The 20,072-nt window shown below is 50.9% G+C and overlaps 3 protein-coding genes across 6 annotated transcripts in view; 2 read left to right on the top strand and 1 right to left on the bottom strand.

The window, feature by feature from the left end:
- The window catches only part of DNAJC17 (DnaJ heat shock protein family (Hsp40) member C17), a 72,451-nt gene extending 71,600 nt beyond the window's left edge, over positions 1–851 (top strand). The window contains exon 12 of the mRNA XM_040609487.1: positions 5–851. The gene's annotated coding sequence lies outside the window, so the exon portion shown is untranslated. The remainder of the gene's footprint in view (positions 1–4) is intronic.
- On the bottom strand, positions 253–8,383 carry GCHFR (GTP cyclohydrolase I feedback regulator). Its single transcript, XM_040609491.1, has 3 exons — positions 8,256–8,383; positions 5,581–5,675; positions 253–1,156 (listed from the first exon to the last, which is right to left on the bottom strand). Exons 1-3 carry the CDS (start codon positions 8,289–8,291, stop codon positions 1,033–1,035), a joined length of 255 nt encoding a protein of 84 aa, XP_040465425.1. The 5' UTR covers positions 8,292–8,383; the 3' UTR covers positions 253–1,032.
- RMDN3 (regulator of microtubule dynamics 3) overlaps positions 5,717–20,072 on the top strand; it is a 43,840-nt gene continuing 29,484 nt past the window's right edge. The window contains exons 1-4 of one of the 4 annotated variants that reach the window (XM_040609484.1): positions 5,717–7,947; positions 13,689–13,884; positions 14,547–14,687; positions 18,806–19,073. In XM_040609484.1, the coding sequence (XP_040465418.1) occupies positions 7,833–7,947; positions 13,689–13,884; positions 14,547–14,687; positions 18,806–19,073 (720 nt within the window). In that variant the 5' untranslated portion in view covers positions 5,717–7,832. Of the gene's footprint in view, positions 7,948–11,890; positions 12,057–12,356; positions 12,629–13,310; positions 13,557–13,688; positions 13,885–14,546; positions 14,688–18,805; positions 19,074–20,072 lie in introns of those variants that run through there. The other 3 variants (XM_040609482.1, XM_040609483.1, XM_040609485.1) reach the window with 3 other exon arrangements.

Here is a 20,072-nt window from a genome sequence, read left to right as displayed (position 1 = left end):
GTAGGAATACGAACTCTCAGCGACTGCAGCCGTTGCCCCCTTCCAGTGCAGGGGAAAAAATGGCTGCGTAGGCTTCAGAGTAAGTATGTCAGTTTGTGTGTGCAGAGCAGCTTCCCTGTCGCAGGGGGTGAGAGGTGCTATCAGAACACCAAACCTTGGAGCTTCTTTCAGTTCCTGAAACTTGTTCAGGAGCTGTGGATCCAGAATGGATTTGGCAACAGCTGTTTAAAACAACCCACAGAAAGACATTGGTCTGTTTAGAGAAATGTTTTATTGGTGTTACCCCTACAGCAGGATTGATACGCAGCCCCAAACAACCCAGCATTGCAGCTGCTGCTGTTAAAGATTACAGAGCCAGTACCTGAAATGTTCACAAGACCTTTCTGTGCTGCTCTAAGGCCGTTCAGGAACGGTGTGTTATGCTTGAATGGCACTCTTGAGGCTGAAAGCCTGATTACGCTGCTAACCGCAATCCCATTTGGGAGAGAAACCAGGCTTGCTGCCGAGTGAAGGGATTCTCGAAGAGCGCTGTGGAGGTGTAGCAGTTCCCGCTTACGTTTCTGGGATGAGATCCTTTGCCATCCGTGCCTGGCCTGCCCTCCCTACCCCTGCAGCCCGGGAGAAGGTATGCCCTGAACTCAGCGTGTACCTCTCTCTAGGGCAGCCCTGAGGGACAGCCAGACAAGTCTGTTGTTTGAGCCTCCTCCAATGCATGCTAAATAGGAGATGATTAAAATGTAAAAACCTGGTAGTTGCCAGACTGCCGTTCTGATGAATGCAGAGAGCGAGCCATCTGTTCTCTCTGCCTGATTTTGTCTGGACGGGGCATACCTTCCTCCCCCAGGTCTTATGAAACAGCAGGGCTGGAGAGTTTCCATTGGGTCAAGTTTTGCCTCTACACCACTCCTCCCCCCGACACCCAAGTGCCTGGGGTCTGGGGCAGAAAGGAATTAAGGGGAAATATTTTTTCAGTCCTGTGTGAGATGAACCCCAGCAGGATCTTGTCCAGGTGGAACGCAGACGTCTTCGTCGCTATTCCTTGTGGAGGCACCACACCAGCGTCTGGCCCACACCTGTCATGCTCACCACGCGGTACCCACAGCTCTCCAGCTTGTTCAAGACTATCCGCGGTGCATCGTTCACGTAGTACTCCCAGCTGCAAGCAGGAAAGAGGAGAAGAAATAAAAGGAGGTGGAGAAGGAAGAGACAAGGATTTCCTTGTGGAAGTGACTCTGCCTTGCTGCTAAACCCATGTAAGACAGGGCAGTGACCACCTCTGGCATACTGTCTGTGTGATGTCATGTTTTGGTGAACCAGGTGGGGAAAGCCCAAACCCACAGCTGCCCAGGCAAGGAGAGAGCCTGCCCACAACGGAAGGGCCATGTTAAATTGAAATGTGGGAGGGGGACCCCTTATCGAAGCCACGTGCTGCTTAATTAATCGGGCTGAAGCTGCCAGCAGAGAGGGTTCACGAGTATTTACAGCTGGGAAATCATGGGAAAAGAGGATAATCTCTGCAAAGCAGGGAAGGATGATTCAGGTGTTTCTAAGGAACGAAAACCCTGTTTTTCCTGTGTCAGAGCATGTCTGTGAACTGGGCATTTTTGAGAGCCTGTGCTTGAAATTTGGGGGTTGGGAAGAAGTGCTGCCTTCAGCCAAGTATTAAGCCTCAGAAAACCCAGAAGTTGACAATCCTCAGCAGAGCTGCCAAATAAGGTGGAGCACAGGCACCTCTACCCTGGCAGTTCAGAGCCGTTGCACGCTGCGGGTGTCTAGGAACTTGGGGTCTTTGTCCAGCTTTTACTCCTCTGCTGGCTCTCTGCATTCGGAGCAGAAGCTGCTCTTCCCTCCGCCTCATCCTGGAGGATGCTTCTCTGCAGAAGACTTGACTGCTCCCACCATGAGGAAAACAGACAGTGACTGCAGAGTGGAAGGGTAGCGCAATACAGACACAAAACGGGCTGAATGGGGTGGGGAAGCAGCAGAGCCGAAATGGCAGGGGCAACCTTCGGGGCCGAGGCCGGCCGCCTTCCTGTTCTTTTAACGCGCCTGTTTGGATCCAGTATTTATTCAAGCAGATGGGATAAGCTTCGTAATAGTTTTGCTCTTTAGATGACTCACTGTGCTAGATAAGCTGATAATGAAGGGCTACAGGATCTCTGGTGATCTTGTTTGGGCACCTTAACAAAGACTTTCCTGATTTTCATACTAATAACAATAGAAAAAGACCCAAAAGTATTTCCAAAGTTGTTCTTGCTAAGATTGTGAAACATTAATGGAGTGGTGAGTGCTTTTAAAGTGTGAAATAACCCCAAGATGTGAAAGCTTTTTCTTTTTTTTCCTTCAGTTTCTCAAGACAGACTATACTTTGCTATAATTATAGATGTGGTGTAAAGATAATATGTATTATTATAAGTGTCTTTGAACTTAATGCTTTCTCTAAGAGGCTTGCCACATACTCTTCAGATTCACATGTTGGAGTTGGTAAATATTATTCCCATTATGCAGAGGCAGGAGCTGAGGCAGGGATTGTTTGTTATTTATATGAACCTAAAAAACCTGAGTGGCTGAGCTAAAAGCAGAAGGAAAGCTGAGTTGCCCAGGGCTTTAAACACAACTCCGTATTGAGTGAAACAAAAGGCTGCGCACAGCGCCTGTCAGTTATGCCGCTGTCTCTGTGTGCAGCCGGTCTGAATCACGGTGGAGTGGCGGGGAACATGTGCAAAGCCTTTCCTCCCAGCTGAATGCCAGCAGGGAACAGAAAAATCACCTGCCATCGGAGGGGAATTCTGCACTTTAGGTATGTGAGTAACAACAAGCCCAGCTGCCCGCGTGGGGACAGGACCAAGCTGGCCAGGAGTGTCCTCCACATGCAGCTATTTTCAGTGGTGGAGCAGCCAACCTCCCGGTGATACCTGCCCAGCTGTCCTTTTAGCTTCCTCAAGGCTGGGGCTTGGCTGTGCCCTGGGGAGCAGCTAAATTGAAGTATTATTAGGTGCCTCAGACCTCAGCTCCCAAAATATAACAGAGAGACACTAGTTTTCATTTAAGACCAGTGCTGATAACCTCGGTAATTACAGGAGATGCTGGTATGGTGCCCAGCAGTCATCCATGCGTGCACGTCCACCTGGTGGACTTTTTCTGCAGCAGGCAAGGGTCAGACATTGGATGTATGACCCCGCGCTGGCCACCAGAAGTGTGAGGGCTGGGGCAGGGCCAGCTGCCCCCTTGCTCAAGCCCCGATGCCCCGGGGTTCTGCCCCCGCACATGGTGCAGGGAGCGGCCGTGCGTGCCTGCACGCCGGCAACTGGTGGAACTTAATGATGTGCCATTTGCAGGAGCGAGTGCCGAGCTGCGGAACAGGATCGGCGCTCCCCCTCATTAGAGGCAATCAGGTACTTCATCTGTCTGTCACAGTGCCCCAGCAGCTCCATACTGCTTAGACCTTTTCTTTCAGGCTCCATCCGAGGTCATGTTTAAGGGTTTGGGGCCCACGGTGCTACAGGAAGGGCAAGATCTGCAGCGTCGTGTAGCTGGGCTTACTGCTAGCGAAGCCTTGCAGCCAGGTGGATGGAAAATCCTGCTCAGCTGTGGTGCAAATACAGGAGCTCTCATCCCTGGCTGGGATTTGTGGCAGAGGGGTGGCTGGGGCTCACCCCGCCGTGCCTCTCGGGGGTGTCAGCAGCAACATTCCAGCCAGGTTATTTTCTCCACCCCTTGTTGCTCAAGCGCAAAGGGGGAAGACGAGCCACGGGGACACAGCGGAGTTGCCCTGGCTGTAACACAAGCCACAGCAAGCAGCAGGTGGGGCAAGAGGGAGCTCAAAGTGCTCCGGGCCACAGGGAGGGAAGAAGGATGGGGAAGCCACCAGGGAGATCCCATAGAAAGCTCGGGTCCCTTCTCCCAGACATGCAAGATGTGGCACTCTGGTTCCTTATAGTGCTGCATCTCCTCCCTGGCTGCTGGGGCAGATGCCATGGAGGCATTTTATCTTTGCTTTTCCACCTGAATCCCAGGGATCCTTGCCCATATCTCTCAGGAGCCAGCAGCACTTCTTCCTTCTTGAAGCCTTTTCTTTCTCTCCCCCCTCGCGTCTCCCTTCTCTCATTTCATAACTCCCTGCCTGCTCCCTGGCTCGGCTTGGCAGGCAGCGGCACGAAGCTGATGCCGCTGCCAACCCCCGGCCACCCACAGCGTTGGGAACGGCAGCACTGGGAGGGCTCAGCCCTGCAAAGCCCCCAGCGCCACCCGGCAGGGAGCTGCCTGACAGGGGGGCTCTGCCGTCCACCACCACGCACCCCTCTCGAGGCAGGGGCTGCCGGGTGGCTAGGTTTGCTTTTGGAAGGGTCTCTCTTTTTAACAGGCGGCCTTCAGTATTTACTCTTTTAATCTCTTCTTGCTTTAAAATCTCCCAGCCCATTCAGGTTTTTAGCACTGCAGGAGCTGAGGTCCAAGCCCCTGGTGTTTGCCAGGCCGGGGCCGAGTAGGTGGGTTTTCCCAGCTCCACCGATGGAAGTTTGAGAACACGCTGGGACCGAGAGGCCCCTTCTGTTTAACGCCTGGTTCCCTTCCTCCTCCTCCTCCCCTGTGCTACGGTGGGAGTGGGCGAGATTGAACAGAAATCTCACTGCTCCTCTCCCTTGTTTTAATTTGCATTTGAGGGTTTGTTTTGCTTTGTGTTTGGTTTTTTTCCCGGAGAAAAACACGAAGTGAGATACCATGTGGGGGAAAAAAAGAAACAGTGGGCCAAGATGTAAAGAACACACTGGCAACATCTCCGAGTTGCACGCTGATGAAGGCTGGTGTCAAACTCGGCGTGGGCAGAGAGAGAGACAGGGACATAGAGAAGCGTCAACTATATACGGCTTGGGAACACGTAGGCTGATGGGCTGGAGTTGGGGCGGGGGGGACGGACGACACGCAATGGGAAGCAGCTCCAACCCTGGGGCTCAGCAGTCCAAGGAAAAACTTCAGGAGCTGCTGGGAGGGGCTGGCTCGGATGCTCGGTAACGGGGAGAAACCTCAGGCTGCACTACAGCGTGGGACGGGACAGAGTGCGGATGAGCACATCGGGTGGTTCGGCACCGAAAAAGGCCCCAGCCAGAACAAGGCTGGCACAGGCACCGTTTGATACCGAGCATCTCAGGGCTGGAACTGATAATAAGGCAGAGGAGACTTGTCTTTCAGGACTGAGGGGGGGATGAAGGCAGGAAAGGTCACACAGAAAGATTCACAGGCTCAGTGTGGCTGTTCCATCTCAGCCAGGGCACGTGTCGGGGCGCAGCCAGCAGCAGCCCCAGCATGTAAGGGGGAAGGAGAGGGGGGAAGTGGGTCAGGTGCTACAGTGGGACCAGAGCAAGGAAAAAGGAAAAGCAAAAGGGATGATCTGGCAGCATTTCCCTGGGTGAGCATTGACAGGCAGGGGCAAGGGCGTGTGTGTACCCTTTCAGCATCAAACTAGTCCCAGGATTAAACATGCACCTGGAAGATACCATGATGAATACGAGGAGTGAAGATGTTCCAAATACAGAAAGTAAGGAGAGGGGGGAGCCTGAAATGTGGCAGAGAAGGAGGACTTACAAGTGATTGCCCAGCATGTTCCTCTTCGTGGCCCCCAGGAAGCTCATCAGGCTGGGGTCCGAATGCTCGTCTCCCACCATGGTGGGGCCAACCTCCTGCAGGGAAAGGCAGCAGAGTGGGTGAGCGATGTGCGGCAGCACAGCCACCCCCTCCCTGCTCCCCAGCACAGGTCCAGCAAGAGCTTTACTGGGAAGGGAATTATTGCCAGCCACCTGCCCGTCCCAGTAGAGGACCTTGGTGGTTTTGTTTGGTGACGGCCACCTACTGACAGCTCACAGTGGCTCTGGTCCTCTGGGATCCACCACTGGGAAGTCTGTAGGACAGCAACAAGGTGCTACTCAAGCCTCATCATGCAAAACAAGAAAATCTATGTGTTTTACCATGAAATAAGCATCCCCAGGCCAGTTAGGGACTGTTTGCCTGTCCTGGTAGAAGACAGCTTTAGGAATGGCTCCACTAACTGGGAAGGGTGAGAAGATAAGGGTGAGAAGGTGCTGCGGAGTGCTGGGGACAGATGAGCACCCATGGGATGATGAGGGACCGTCACGCTCCCTTGGAAGCGGCAGGAGACTGGAGGAGCTGGGTGGACACAGTCAGAGACATGAGTCATCTCACCACCAGAGCCATCAGGTGGACTTCCCACACATCGTAGCAGGGAGGACAGGGACATTTCTGTACAGTGCTAAGCCCCTCTATGCCCCAAAACCTACCCCTGCATGCTCCTGGCTGTCCCTGAAAACAGCAGCATTTCATTGATTTTAACAGGTGGAGCAATTGTTTTCTTTTCAGTCTCCTCCACACTACTGAACAAAGAGTTTGCAGATGGAAACCGTTCTTCAGAGGGATGTCCCCCCTCCACTGGCAAACCTGCATCACACTATTATCACACTTTGTACCATGCAAAGGGCTGCTCAACCCTAAATAATCTCAGGAATATTTTAAGTATCAGCCAGACCCTTTTTTACCCACCATCTTTTCTCTACCACCCCTCGGCAAAAGCAAAGCCCAGGGACAGGACAGGGGGTCCCTAAGCCTCAGGGGCTGCGTGGGGCGGTTTGTGGGCTGCCTGCTCCATGCTCGGCCGTGGTGTGAAGCCCTTGGTCTGGGGGCAGCGGGATGGGAAGCCGCACACTTTGACCCACAGTGAAGTTAGCAACAAAGCAGCTGGACAGTCTGATGGCCGAGAAAGCAGTGGATTTCTCCTTGGCTGGGCGAGGACTGGGTGCAGCACAGAGGGTAAAATCCCCCCCGACAGCATCTGTCTATGAACGGGCACTGGCAAACTGCATGTAAATCATGAGCCTCGATCGGATCCCAACTAGAAGCACTTACGCAGCGGCACTAATCAAACATTTTAGCAAGCTGTGCAAACCTGCTGGCACACTCTGCTGCCTGGAGCGCTGGAAAAGGCAAGAAATGGAAGCAGAGCCTTCTCCGCTTGCTGCTCCCTGCGCAGCCCTCCCACCCACAGCCCAGCACCGTGAACCCCATGGGGGAAGTGCCATGGGAGGCAGTGACTCGTCCCTGCCCCAGCCACTGCCAGGAAAAAAACAGCAAAGTCAATCACCCCCTGCAAGAACAGGACAGGCTGTTTCTAGCCACGGCTCAGTGCCAAGTTTTAGGCTGGAAATGTTTGCTTTGCCTTGCTAAAGAGCAGAGTTTCCAAAGTGCCCAGAGGGGAAATGTGCTTTGCCATGCTAATGCAGCCCTTTCCCGACAGTGCTACAAACCTCAACCATGCTGCGCTCCCTGTATCTTGGTCCATAATCATTTAATCAACTCATACGATGTCACTGCCAGAGGATGCTTCAGCGCTGCAGCATCCCCACCCGTCCTCCTTCTCAACAGGCTGCTCACCTGGTCCCAGATGCGTGCGTAATGGGACATCTTCAGCCACAGCAGCAACATCTTTCACCACACTCCTGCCACTTGTTGATTTGCTTTTTTCGCCATTAGCTCCTTCCCATCGCAAACCCACATCATCGTATTTGGGCTTTCAGACATACAGTTCCCCTTTGTGTGGGGAAAAGGAAAAAAACCCTCAAATACAGAACTATCTGCTCTTGTGGTCCTGGCAGGACATGCCAGCTGACAGGTCAGCACCAACCGCTCTGTGGGCTGCAGATGCTGCAATCGCTCGGAAGTAATGTTTCCTTTATGTCTTTATATGAGAATAACGGGCTGAGCTCTCAGCCCGCGCCTCGGCCAGAGACCCCCACTCAGCCAGAGACCCCGCCGCTGCTTGGGCTGCCATGCAGCACCCCTGCTGCCAGCAGTGCCCTTCCCTTTGGCTACGGCTGCACCTTCCACCGTCAGACGGCTCTTTGGGGAAGGGGGAAAAACCACAGCAAGGACACGTGGCCCGAGGTGAGCTTCTTTGACGTTCCTGGGACCCTACAACAAGTGTCCCTGGCGATGTGACTTGCTGTTCCGGGTGGGTCCTGGGGGAGAGGAGCAGGGGTACGGGCACCCCAGTGCTCTCCCCCTGCCTGGCACTCGGGGCTCAGCGAGGTGTGAGGGCGGTGGTGCCCAGCCGGGCCGGGCCGGGGTCCCCCAGATCTGCGGGGCATCCCCCCCCCCCCCGAGGTGCCCGCCCCAGCCGGGAGCTGCGCGTCCCCACCCGGGCCCCCCCGCAGGTCCCCGCCCGCCGGGGGCCGGGGGCCGGGGGCACTCACCATGCGGATCTGGGTGCTGATGAGGAGGTACGGCATGCTCCCGCTCCCGCGCCCGCGCCCGCCGCGCCCGCCGCTCCCGGGGGGCCGTGCCCGCGGGGGCCGTGCCCGGGGGCGGCCCTCTGCGTCGCGTCCCGCCCGCCCCGGCTGCGGGGGGGCACAGGGCTCGGAGGGGCTCGGGGGGTGTTTAGCCCCGGGGAAGCCAGGCCCACCCCATCCCCGCCGGCGCTGGGCACGGGGGGGCTTCCCCGCGGGGTCCCGCCGGCCGCCTCGTGCCGGGGGTCGGCTCTGCCCTCCCGGTAAGGGCGGGAGGGCGGGAGCGGGGGCGGGGGGGTGGTGGTGGGCTGGGAAACGAGCTGGGAGGTGAAGGACTGGGAGGTAGTGAGCTGGGAGGTGATGGGCAGGGAAGTAATGGACCAGGAGATGGTGGACTGGGAGGCGCGGGACCAGGAGACAGTGAACAGGGAAATGATGGACACGGAGACAAAGGACCAGGAAATTAAAATCAGAGAGATAAAGGACCGGGAAATGACAGACAGAGGAATGAGGACTGGGAGATGACGGCTCAGGAGCCAGGCAGGTGGGGACCCCTGCAGAGCATCCCAGATGCCACCCTAGGGTCCTTTCCAAACATTCCCCTGAAGCAGGATGTGTGGCATAACCAGCATATCAGGGAAAAAAAGTCACTTTTTCTACGGACTGTTGAGCTTTTATCTGGAGGCGTGGGGGTTTAAATCCCTTCAAAATCTGAGGAGAAGCTCATTTCCCAAGGCCAGGACAGAGAGAGATACTTCCTCTGTAGGTGCTGATGGAGTAATTCCCACCTCGACACCCACCCTAGCAGTTTTAAAACTATATATAAAGCAAATAATCTGTCCATAAATAGCAAATAATAGTTCCCTAGTCTCAAAACTTGAACAGAAACCTCTCCATGCAGCTCACTAGAAATGATTAACAACCCGTAATCAATTGCTAACTTTGCTAGTAATCTTCAGAAATAAATGACTGTAGGAGAAAGCAGAAGAAGGATGCTCCCGTGCCAAGGAACCTGGCTGCACCGTGTCCTTCCTGCCTGACCTGCGGCCCGTTTCTCTGAGCTGCCCCGAGTTGCTGATTAACTGTGACAGGGAGCAAGGGAGAAAATTAACATTTCTGCTCGCTAGGCTAAAGGAAACGCTCCAACAAAGCCAAGCTTTGCTAACTGTTATTATTAACATTATTATTGACCGTTTTTGGGTTTGGCATGATAAAAGAAAATAACCAGCAGAGGCTGACGTCATCATCTTCCTAAAAGGTGCCCCAAATATCCCAGTATATTCATTTCAAGCTGTATGGGGGAGACCTCACTCCACAGGTTAAACATCAGCTCGTTTAGATCATTTTCATCCTAAAGAGGGTCTTCCAAAATTCCCCACTGCCAGACCAGTCCAAATGTTTACTCCTAACTCTGATGTAAACCTGTGTTTGGCTTCTAGTGTGATAAATTAACACACTGTTGCCTCTGTTGCCCAGTTAATGAAAGGGAAATGTTGCCTCCTGCGCATTTCACCTGGGCTGTGTTTGATTTCAACAGTCCGAAATCCGTAACCCCTTTGGACCTCCACCGGGCGGCCTCAGGCGGTTACTGTCCTGCTGGCCACAGAAAATAACACAGATGTGAAATCCAGAGCCTTCGGTCTATCCACAAATTAAAGAAAAATATAGCCAGGGTTCTTGCCCGGTGGCAGCCTGCCCAGCTCTTGCTCTCGCTGGTCGGTCTGGCTCATACACCACTCTTTATTGCCGGGGGGGAGATAAGAGAGGGAAATGAAAACAGAGCCTGCACACAATATTTTGGTATTGGATTTCCTGATGAGATACCAGAATCTGGGAGCCAGCCCGAGCGCTCGGCCCTGCAGTGGCGTGAGAGCGAGCCATAAAGCACAGCACAATGTATCTCAGTGGTACCATTCATCATCTGAAAGCAACTTATTACCCTTTGGCACTGGCTCCGACTGGTCTGCTTACAGCCCTCAGCGAACATGCCAAGCAACAGGGGCCAGCGGGAGCTGCCGGCTTGGAATCTCTCCCAGTAATTCAGATAAAAGAGAGAAAAGGGTCATTTGACTCTGCAGAAACCATCACCCCATTACCCACACTTACAAGAGGCAAGTGGCATATGCAGAGCTTTATTTTTCCTCCTCTGACAGCAGCCGCTTTTTCTAATTAACACCCTCTTCTTTCTGCAGCACCCAATTAAATTTCCCGGCCAGAATATTATTAATTGGACAGAGGGCAGCAGCTCAGGATGAGCACCCCTGACCCTGAGGTGTGGCTTTGCTTCTTGAAGGTGAATTACACAGTGGGAGATGAGCAAGCTGCCTGATTGCTGCCACCGGAATTGTGACACCGGTTAAATGGTGCTGGCTTGGCACTCGGGCACGGGCACCACAGAACATCTTTAACCCACCTTTTTAGCTGGGAATGAGTACACTGTAGAGGGTGTTAAAGGAATCACTGGTTTTCCCGTGGCTGTTCCAGAAAAAGGCGTTGCTGGTTTCCATAATCCCAGTATAAGCAGCAGGTGGGAGGTCACGCTGGGGGTTGCTGCAGGATGGAGAAATGCAGCCCCCGGCGCTCAGGCTGGCTGTTTGGCCGCTCCTGCCCTCCGGCCCTGCACAGTCTATTTCCACCTCAAATACCTCCTCCCCCACCCACAGCCGGTGGCGTTCTGCACCCCCGACACCGTTACGAGCCTGCAGAGGGTTTGCTTGCTAAAATCACCATTTCCCACCCCCACCGTGTCCCTCAGCAGCCGTGGGGCTGAAGGATAGTGAGGGAACACTGAATCCAGCTGGGATTCCAGATGCACCAGCCTGCTGGCACCCGGTTGCTGTCTGCGGGTGCGAGGGGGTTAAAGGGAAAGAGCAGAGCCCCTGCGCTGTCCGGATATTGCTCCCGCCAGGAGCCGCTTATCGCTTTATTAGAGCAGCGATATGAAGGCTGCATCACCCAGGTACTGTCCGCAATATGGTGGGGGTGGGGTGGGGGGTGGGGTGGTGCTGCCCGGCCTCTAGGGCCCCTCGGCAGGTGGGACAGAGGGGACAGGGACAGGGCACCAGGTGACGGGTGGGTGACGAGCCAGCGGCTGCTGCAGTGTTGGCCCCTGGCCCACCAGAACTGACTGTGGCAGTGAGGCAGGCCACCATGCTGGGGGGTGCGGCTGTAGGGCTGGGGTATGGGGGCAGGTGCAAGTGTAAGTAAGTGCAGGTGTAGGTTCAGCTGCAGGTGTAGGTTCAGCTGCAGCTGCAGGTGTAGGTGCAGACACAGATGCAGCTGTATGTGCAGGTGCAGCCGTACGTGCAGGTGCAGGCATATGTGCAAGTGCTGGTGTAGCTGTATGCGCAGGTGCAGGTGCAGCCCTATGTGCAGGTACAGGTATACGTGCGGGTGCAGGTCTAGCTGTAGGCGCAGGTACAGGTGTACGTGCAGATGCAGGCACAGGTGCCGGTGTACGCGCAGGCGCAGCCGTAGCTGTACGCGCCCCCCGCCTGCCCCGGGCCCCGCCCCGCCGTTGGGCCCCGCCCCCCCGTCGCGCGGCGATGACGCGGCCCCGCGCCATTGGGTGCCGGCGGGCGCAGGTGGCCGCGCGGCAGGCGATGGCGCGGGCCGGGCCGGGGCGGCTGGCGCTGGGGCTGGCGCTGGGCGCGGCGGGCGCCGGGCTGGGCCTGGGGCTGCTCTGGGCGCTCAGGCGGCGGCGGGCCGGGCGGGCCTGGCGGCGCGGCGCGGCGGAGGCGGCGGCGGCGGCGGGGCGCCGGAGCCAGGGTAGGAGGGCGCGGTGGGGCCGGCGGGTGCGAGGCCCGGGGCAGGGAGGCGGCGGCCTGCCCCCTCCCCGACGGGCGGGCTCTGCCGGTGCTGAGGCGCTGCCGCTCGAGCCGTTGGCCGGAGGGGCCGCCTGCGGCCCGCGGAGCCCGGCGGCGCCGGGTCTGTCCCAGTGCCGGCTGCCGGCCGCGGCCCGGGCTGTGCGGAGCGGGGGGCTTGCCGGGCTTTGACACGAGGCGGCGGGCCCGGGCCGGTGGGTCCCCGCGGGGCAGTGGGCCAGACTCAGAGCTAACATCGCTCGTGGGGGAAGAATTTTCCCTGAACTGTGTTTGTGGGGTACCCCACGGCCTGTCCGTGCCTGCCTTGTGGCGGGGGTTTAACCTGTGGTGCTGCGCGGCCCGGTTTAGATGCTCCTGCCGCAGCCTTGTGCCGCATGGAGCCTCAGGCGAGAGGGCGGGGGGTCCCCAGGGGCCAGGCCGGCTGCTATCACTGCAGTGTCAGCCCTGGCTGCCAGCCGTACACCCGGGGAGGAGTCGGTGTATCCAGGCTCGTGGGGCTTGCCCCTGGAGCAGCAGGTCCTGAGCGGGACTTGGGAGGACGGGAGCGTCGGCCGTGGGGTAACGGGGGAGTGACAAGTGCTGCACGGGGAGCAGGTGCCTGAAACCAGCACACTGACACTGTGTACAGCTCCTTCTTGAGAAAGCAGCAGAGCAAACTGACATGTCTGAGAAGCAAAAAAAGAGTAGGGAAAAGGTTACAGTACTGCTTTATTTAGGAGAGTTTTGACTTTTTTTATCTCTTGAGTCCAGTGCGTTAACACAGGGTACCTGTGTTACCTGTCTTCCACAAATCTGGCTGCTTTTTTGAGAGTGATTATCTTTGTTGTTGTCGTTAATACAAAAAGAGTGTTCCTTCTTAAATTCACTTAACTGGTAGTATATTTATTTATAATATCTGAGCTTTCAAGAGAACATATTTAAAATCCACAGGTGTAAATCTGTTCTTATGTGCCAGTTGGTCATGCTGTATTTGCAAGAGGGTTTAAAGATCAGAGTGAATGGTAAAGATTCTAGTTGCTCAGTGGAAGGCAGTGACACATTTTAATGACTAAACTGCTACTTAGTCTGATGTCTGCTCTCTGGGTTTCTGTGGGGTGTTTTTTTTTCCCCTTGAATAAGGGTAGAATGACTTCTGTCACGTTATCTTGTAAGCTGGTTGCTTTCGTGGCTGATAGCTTCCTGAGTTGATTGCAATTCAGGAGAAAAGCAGAGTAGTTTTTCAGCATGGTGTTAGTACAGAAGTGTGGAGAATAGGAATTAAATTAATTTGCAGTAAGGACTTTTTTAAAAAAAAAAACAACCAACACAACAACAGTTTCTTCATCTACAGTAGACTTCGTGATATTCAGTATGGATTTTGCTCTTTTTAAGAAAAAATCTTACAAGTGCTTGTGTCAGAGGAGGGAGCAGTAAACCAGCTGAAGAGCCCAGAACCTTAGGCCAGGTCAGGTGGCAGTACTCGAGACCAAGCCTCATCTCCTCCCTCTTCCGAAAACAAAATTGTGCTAAGATATCCCAGGTAAGGTCCTTTCATGTTTGCATCTAATGAACTTTCTCTCCTCTTGTTTTCTTTAAGTTGTGCCCAGATTGCCAGTGCCTGCAGAGGCGGAAGATGGTGTGATGTACGCGCCTCTCCTAAGGCATGACGAGCAGGTGGATGTGCTGGAGCGCCTTGACTTTGTGGTGAGAAACATTGCAGAGCTAAGAAAAGAAGTGGAGGAGCTACGAAACACCCTGCAGCACTTAGCGGCAGAAATCGTTGGTGAAGTCAGGTATCGACTCTGCCCTTTTTTGTCTTTTTCTGCTGTTGCCCGTATTTACTCCATAGCATGATAAACCAGCCATGACTGAGTATGTTAAATTTAAAATACAAAAGTGGCAAAAGTGTCTCTATAGTTTCCATTGGCCTTGGCCTCTGGTGAGATTAACGTAAAAAACCTGTATGTTTAGCCAGGGTTGTTTTTCTTTCTTATGGAGTATTCAAGTAGTGACACTTGCTTTGTATTCTAGACCAGAAAATGTATTTGTTCTGTAAATGTTTGTCTCTTGCTGCTGCTGTTTTCTCTCTGACTGCTGCCAGCTGTAGGTAACTTTTGATACAGAATAAGAAGTCCTATATTCTGCAAGGTGTTTCAGGATTCCTTTGTCTTTGTTCATTGAGGAAATCGGAGGAATACATGTGATATGATTACCTCTTTGTATATGGATTGCATATATGCATTGTATGTGGACCAGCTCTGTGGGTAGACTTGCCTTAGCTGTAGAATGCAGTGTTTGTATGGTAGCAGAGTGTTTGTATAAGCAGGAGTAAGTCACCTTGTGAATTCTTTGGATATAAAGCAAATTGGATAGAATCTGCTAGAGAGGAAAATGGAAGTGAAATAGCAGATGTTTCGCTATCAAATGTTTATTTATCTTTTTGCCTTCCTCAAAGATCCCATCTGGAAGAAACCCAGAAAGTAACTCGCCGGAGGCGGTTTCCTAGAGAAAGAAGGGATTCCACAGGCTCCAGTTCCATTTATTTCACAGCCAGCTCAGGAGCAGCCAACACGGATGATGGAGAAAGTGAAGGAGGGTAAGCAGAGGACCAAGTTAGAAGCAGCTTTTAGGGGCTTTGGTGCCCAACTACTTACGCCTGAGCAGTTTATAACAGAAAGGAAGGGATTTTTTTCATCACTAGGTGTCTGTCACCCTGGTTTTATGTGCTTTTATTACACGAAGTCCGTGACTGCCGGGGCCAGATGGAGAGAAGTGCAATGATTCTGACTTCAAGAGAAAGGGGGGAAAGAAGAAAAAAAATAAATAGTTTTTGAGGGTTATTTTAAGCAATAATTTGATTAGGGAATTTCACAGAAAGAAGGGAAGTAGAAGTCCAGCCTGGGACTTGAGTGAGATTTTATAAATAAAACTTCCATACAATAATATATTTTAGAATGGCTGGAAAACTTGAGAGAGTTAAAAATATATTCCAGTTAACTAAAATGTCTTTGGCTAGGGTATTTCATAATGGAGTTTTCTCAGTGTCTCACACCAAACAGTTGTGTTGCTTAGGTCTTAATAATTTGAAACCAGGTGAAAAGTACTGTATAGTTTAACACCTATAAAAATTACAAAGTAAATGCAAGTGTACTCGTATTAGATAGGTAACAAGAGGTCTGCTGCTTACATGTATGTGACTGCCGTCTTTCCGATGAAACGCTTCTCTTCTGTGCCTTAATCAGATGAATTGTATAACTTTTGAGGTGTGTAAGCGTGTTCTAAAATATGCAGTGCTGGCTGTATGTGCTTTCCCAAGGAAGTTGAAAGGAAATGTAACTTAACGAAGGAAGTTAATTATAGTACTGAGAGCAAGGCAGGCAGAATTTGGGCATGACGTGCTGTTTGGTAGCAGCTAAATGACCAGTCAGCTGGTGTGTGCTGACACTTGGTAGCACGGGTTTGTAATCAGGGGACAAAGCAGCCGGTGCTGTAGCAGCATCCTAGAACAAAGGACATGGATCCGCAGGAAAGAGGCGTTGTGATGGCCAGAGAACTGTGGCTTTTTAGTATTTTATCTTTAGTAGCTGAAGTGGTGAAGCAGGAGGGAGCTGATGTGTGGGTGTTTATGTGAAGCAAAATTAGGGAGTAAGTGGTTCACTGTGGTGTAATCGATAACAAGGCTGCATAACAAATTTTAAAACTTTATAGTTGGTTCTGGAGACAAGACCTTGCTATCTAGATAATGAAAGATGCATCGAGCCATCGGGGTGCCAATGCATTTTGTAAAGCATGCTGAAAGCAGTGGTCTTACTCAGTGGATGCCAGCTGTAGGTATCATCTGATTGTTAGAAAATTTTAAGTCATGATGCAAGCCGACAACAATTCTGAGGTTCAGAGAAGGCATCATCCTTGGAGGACCTCAAGTGGACTGTGGAGCAGGGATTTGTTTTTCTGCAAAACCTCATTACTTAATTAAAATGTGATGATTGGAGGAGTTCTTACTTTTTGTTTAAGATCTGTTATTAGGTTTAATGATCAGTGTGGAGAATCAGTGCATAAGCAGCTCTCGTCTAACTTTAAAAAAATTCTAGTAGTATATAATTTCTTACTCTGGCCTGTGCCCTGTGCAAATAGATATAATACTAGTCTGTTTGGGACGAGCTGCCTTTACTATGCAATATTGTCTTTTAGAGATGTAAATACTAAAATTTCCTAGTAGAAAATCAAGGTAGGAAATGTAAATTTTGGAAAAGACTGGTTTAGCTTTTTAGCAGCCACTGGGAGGAAGAATGAGACTATTCTCAGCAGGGAAGTTTCAGCTGTGTATTCATTTCTGACAATTGGATTATTTTAATGAAATTCAGAAAGAAAAACTCACATTTCAGCTTTAGTTTGTAAACCGCATGGACATAAGCATCTTCTCAGATTTCATATACAATTCACAAAAATCATGATGAGCTTTCAGGAGCCCAAAGGTCAGTCTTGGGCTGCTTAATTTCTCTGTATTGCTTTGGCACTGCCTTGGTCTTTTGGGCTTCTCTGCCGCCTCTGTCCGTGTGCTCTTTTGTTCCAGATAGTGTGTTTTCGTTTTTGTTCAGAATGTGTGCTAGCCAGAGGCCTCAGCATATGAGAACATTTAGGAACTTTCCATCATTGTAAACTTGAGAAAACAGGCTGATAACATTAAATCCCTTAATCTTTCTGAAAACTGTTGAGTTTATGAAGTTACATACGGTAATACTTGTCTTTTTAAACTGGCAGCAACTTGCGTGAGCTGTCTTGGAGAAAACACATTTTTGTGGTGAAGAGAAAAAGTGTAGAGGAGCCGTCCATCGCTGCCTGTTTTTTAAAACCGTATTGTGTTTCAGGAGTCATCAACATGGCTCAAAAGTGTTTTTCAGCTGAAATATTGAAATCTTTGCAGCTGCCAGTAAAATGTTGTAGTGAGACAGTGTCACAGCTGTGTAGCCCACAATTGTGCTGCACAGTCGGTTAGGACAGGAAATAGGAGAATTTGAGGAGTTTGTGTTTAAGTACCGAAAATGAGGTGGTCTAGAGAGCTTATAATATCATTAATCTTAAGAAAATACCAGGAAATTAAGTTTCTAATGTGGAGCAGAGCCATGCCAGTGTCACTTACCACTGTGTCGCGACGTTATCCGTTAATTTAGTGCTGCCTGTGTAATCTCCAGCATGTCGTCTTGTAGTGCTTGCTTTCCTGGCTTTGCAGTGATAAGGCTGACTCTTACTGTATTTCTTGTCTTAAAATATTTCACTACAGAGTGGTGTGTTTTTAAATTTATGGGTGAAGGTTGGAGGCTGTGGTGAGTGAGGGCATATGTTTACCTTCTATCAGAGGGGGAAATGCTTGAGCATTATTGATGGTTCTCAGAAAATTGAAGCTTTGATAGCCAAAAAGCTAAATATATATATATATATTTTAAAATATATATAACATAGTCATTATCTATGTGTCGCCAAATTACTGTAACTGCTTTCTTCAGATATGGACTTTGGTCACATATCTTTGCCTCCAGACAAAGGCAGCTTCACACACAGAGCACGGGGCTCTCCCTCAGCCAGAGCAAAAGGGAGTGCAGCTGTAGTTACCGAACGCCCCCAGACTGCAATGGCTTTCAATTCTAGCAGAACTTGTAAAGTCAGCTTGGGCACAGTTTAATTGGGTAACAATTACAAACATCCCCTAGAATTAAGTGTTTGTGGGTCTTGAAGTAACTTGCTTCAGGAAGAGAGCTTTCTATTCAGATAAACCAACAAACCCCAAATATAAATTAAACTACTGTCTGACTTGCGCTTACTCTTCAGTTAAAAATTTGCAGATAAATGTGAGGGGGGACAAATAAAGAGTCGTTTTTAAAAATAAATCAGTTTTATAAGTAGATACCCCACTGCAGTGGTATCAGTCAATGTATATAATGCTGTTTTAAATTTCTAGCTTAGATGCCTGTATATGATTTGGGGAGCTTGCTTTTTGCTGTTTGCAGAAACTTTGATCTGAGCTTTATCCTGGTTCCGTTGACTAATTTAGCAGCTAATCATGGCCTGGGCTTTTGTACATGTAGTGGCTCATCTGCTGTCTCCTTGCTGGACTTCTTGCTCATGTGAAATAGTTTTGATCACTCTCCTGCTGTTCTGCACCTTTTCACATGTCGGTGTGAACAAGCTGGTTTGTATTTAGCGCTCAGACAAGATGATGAAGGTACTAGATATTGCCAAAACAGCTATTGTGTCTGAAATTTCCTGGAGCAGGCCAGAAACCTCAGGCTATATTTTCCACATGGGGGTGTGTGTCAGATTTTTTGTTGAAATTCTCTTTTGTAATCCATACGTTTAACTGAGTCGTCCTGGTTCTGTTCTTAGTTGTTAATTAATTCTCTTACACTGACGTTAGAAGGCCTAAGAGAAGCTGTTAGGGTGTGCAAGTGTGATGTGGACACTTGCGGCCGAGTTCTATTTAACTTTTGCGGGGGCCTTCTTTCTTCAACTTTCTGAGGCTGTGTATATTACATGTGAGATAATGATCGGTGTGTTATTTGAGACACTTGGATTGTACAGAGTTCTCCAGGGTAAACTAAGACGCTCCTATTAGGAAGAGCTGTTTTTTCTGTACTGTATGTATAAAACTGTATAGGCTGCACAGCATCTCCTCAAACTAATTTTGCATTGTGGGGTGGGTTTTTTCCCCCCTCAAAGGTACACCACAGCCAACGCTGAGTCTGATTACGACCGGGAGTCTGAGAGAGAAAGTGAAGAAGGGGAAGATGAAGTGAGCTGTGAAACAGTGAGAACTGCACGACGGGATTCCTTGGATCTCGTCAACGAGGATGAAACGCATTTAATCTTAGATTCCTCGCTAGAGGAAGGACTGGGTCAGCTACTGCAGCAGGCTGACCACTTGCACAGTGGGGATGAGCAGGAGAAAAGAGAGGGATTCCAGCTGCTGCTGAATAATAAACTGGCGGTAAAGGTTGCCTTTTTATATTTTCCAGCAGTGATTTGTGTTTTCAGCTAAATAGCTGGGAAAGAGGAAATTGCACATCTTAGTAGGGTCCAAGGCCTACACAACATCTGGGCCAGCTTCCAGTGGCCCACTTCCTCAGGAGCAGCTTGGGAGCGGGCTGAAGGCCAGAATTGTTTTTTGCAGCAGCAGCCAGTTTCCAGTTGCTTTTCAGTCTTGGAACTCCATGTCTCTTCATGTCATTGCTTTCCCTGAGTGAACACACTGTACATGTGTAAAATAACAGTGCTGTGTGTCTACAGTAAACACGGCAAATGTTGTGAGAACGTTTTCCCCGTTGCAAATGCAATGGCTCGATCTGTATTCGGGAAACTTGGCCCTCCTGAGGACTGCCCAGGGCACGCGTGTGGTGGTTCATGGGATAAATAAGTAGAGTGTTCAGACAGAAAGGTTAGGCAACACCTATGTGTATGTTAGTTAAGGAGATTACAAACCTGGATGGTGCAGGTGTTTTGCCACCTTAAAGAATGTGTCTTTTTTTATATCACATAGGCAATGGGAATCAGTCCCCTGATTCCATGAATGCTGGTGCTGCCGCTGGGGTGTGGGGATGTGGCGAGGGGCAGTGGCAGCTTTCTTGAGCTGTTGCAGGTGGCTGGCTTAGACCTCTGGCCATGCACAGCTGATGCACTCGGTATTGAAATGTGGCTTGGAGCCCCAGTGCAGGCGTGTCTGTGCCCGCTGCACTTGTGCTCTCAGCCTCTGTTAGTGTTTACCCAAGTACTGTGTAGCCAGCAAAGGAAACGTTTTGCGTCACCAGCTTTTTAAAGAGCAATACCTTTTTGGCTCCTGTATTTCCAGGAGGAGCAGAAGGAAAGAAATAACAGACAACTGGATCAGTTCTTATTTCAGGTAGTTCTGTTTTTTCCCTTCCCACCAGACCTGCTGGCTTCTGAAATTCTCTCATATGCTTTTTGTGGTGATTCTCCCACTTTCTTTTCT

Source organism: Falco naumanni, chromosome 10, assembly GCF_017639655.2.
Source record: "Falco naumanni isolate bFalNau1 chromosome 10, bFalNau1.pat, whole genome shotgun sequence".
Lineage (NCBI taxonomy): Eukaryota > Metazoa > Chordata > Aves > Falconiformes > Falconidae > Falco > Falco naumanni.
Note: the sequence above shows the minus strand (reverse complement) of the source record. Positions and strands in the feature narration are given on the sequence as shown.

Coding starts and splice junctions, on each gene's coding strand:
- GCHFR (XM_040609491.1), bottom strand. CDS start 8,291: ATGCCGTACCTCCTCATCAGCACCCAGATCCGCATG. Junction 5,676..8,255: donor TCAGCACCCAGATCCGCATG/GTGAGTGCCCCC, acceptor CTTTCCCTGCAG/GAGGTTGGCCCCACCATGGT. Junction 1,157..5,580: donor AACATGCTGGGCAATCACTT/GTAAGTCCTCCT, acceptor TCCTGCTTGCAG/CTGGGAGTACTACGTGAACG.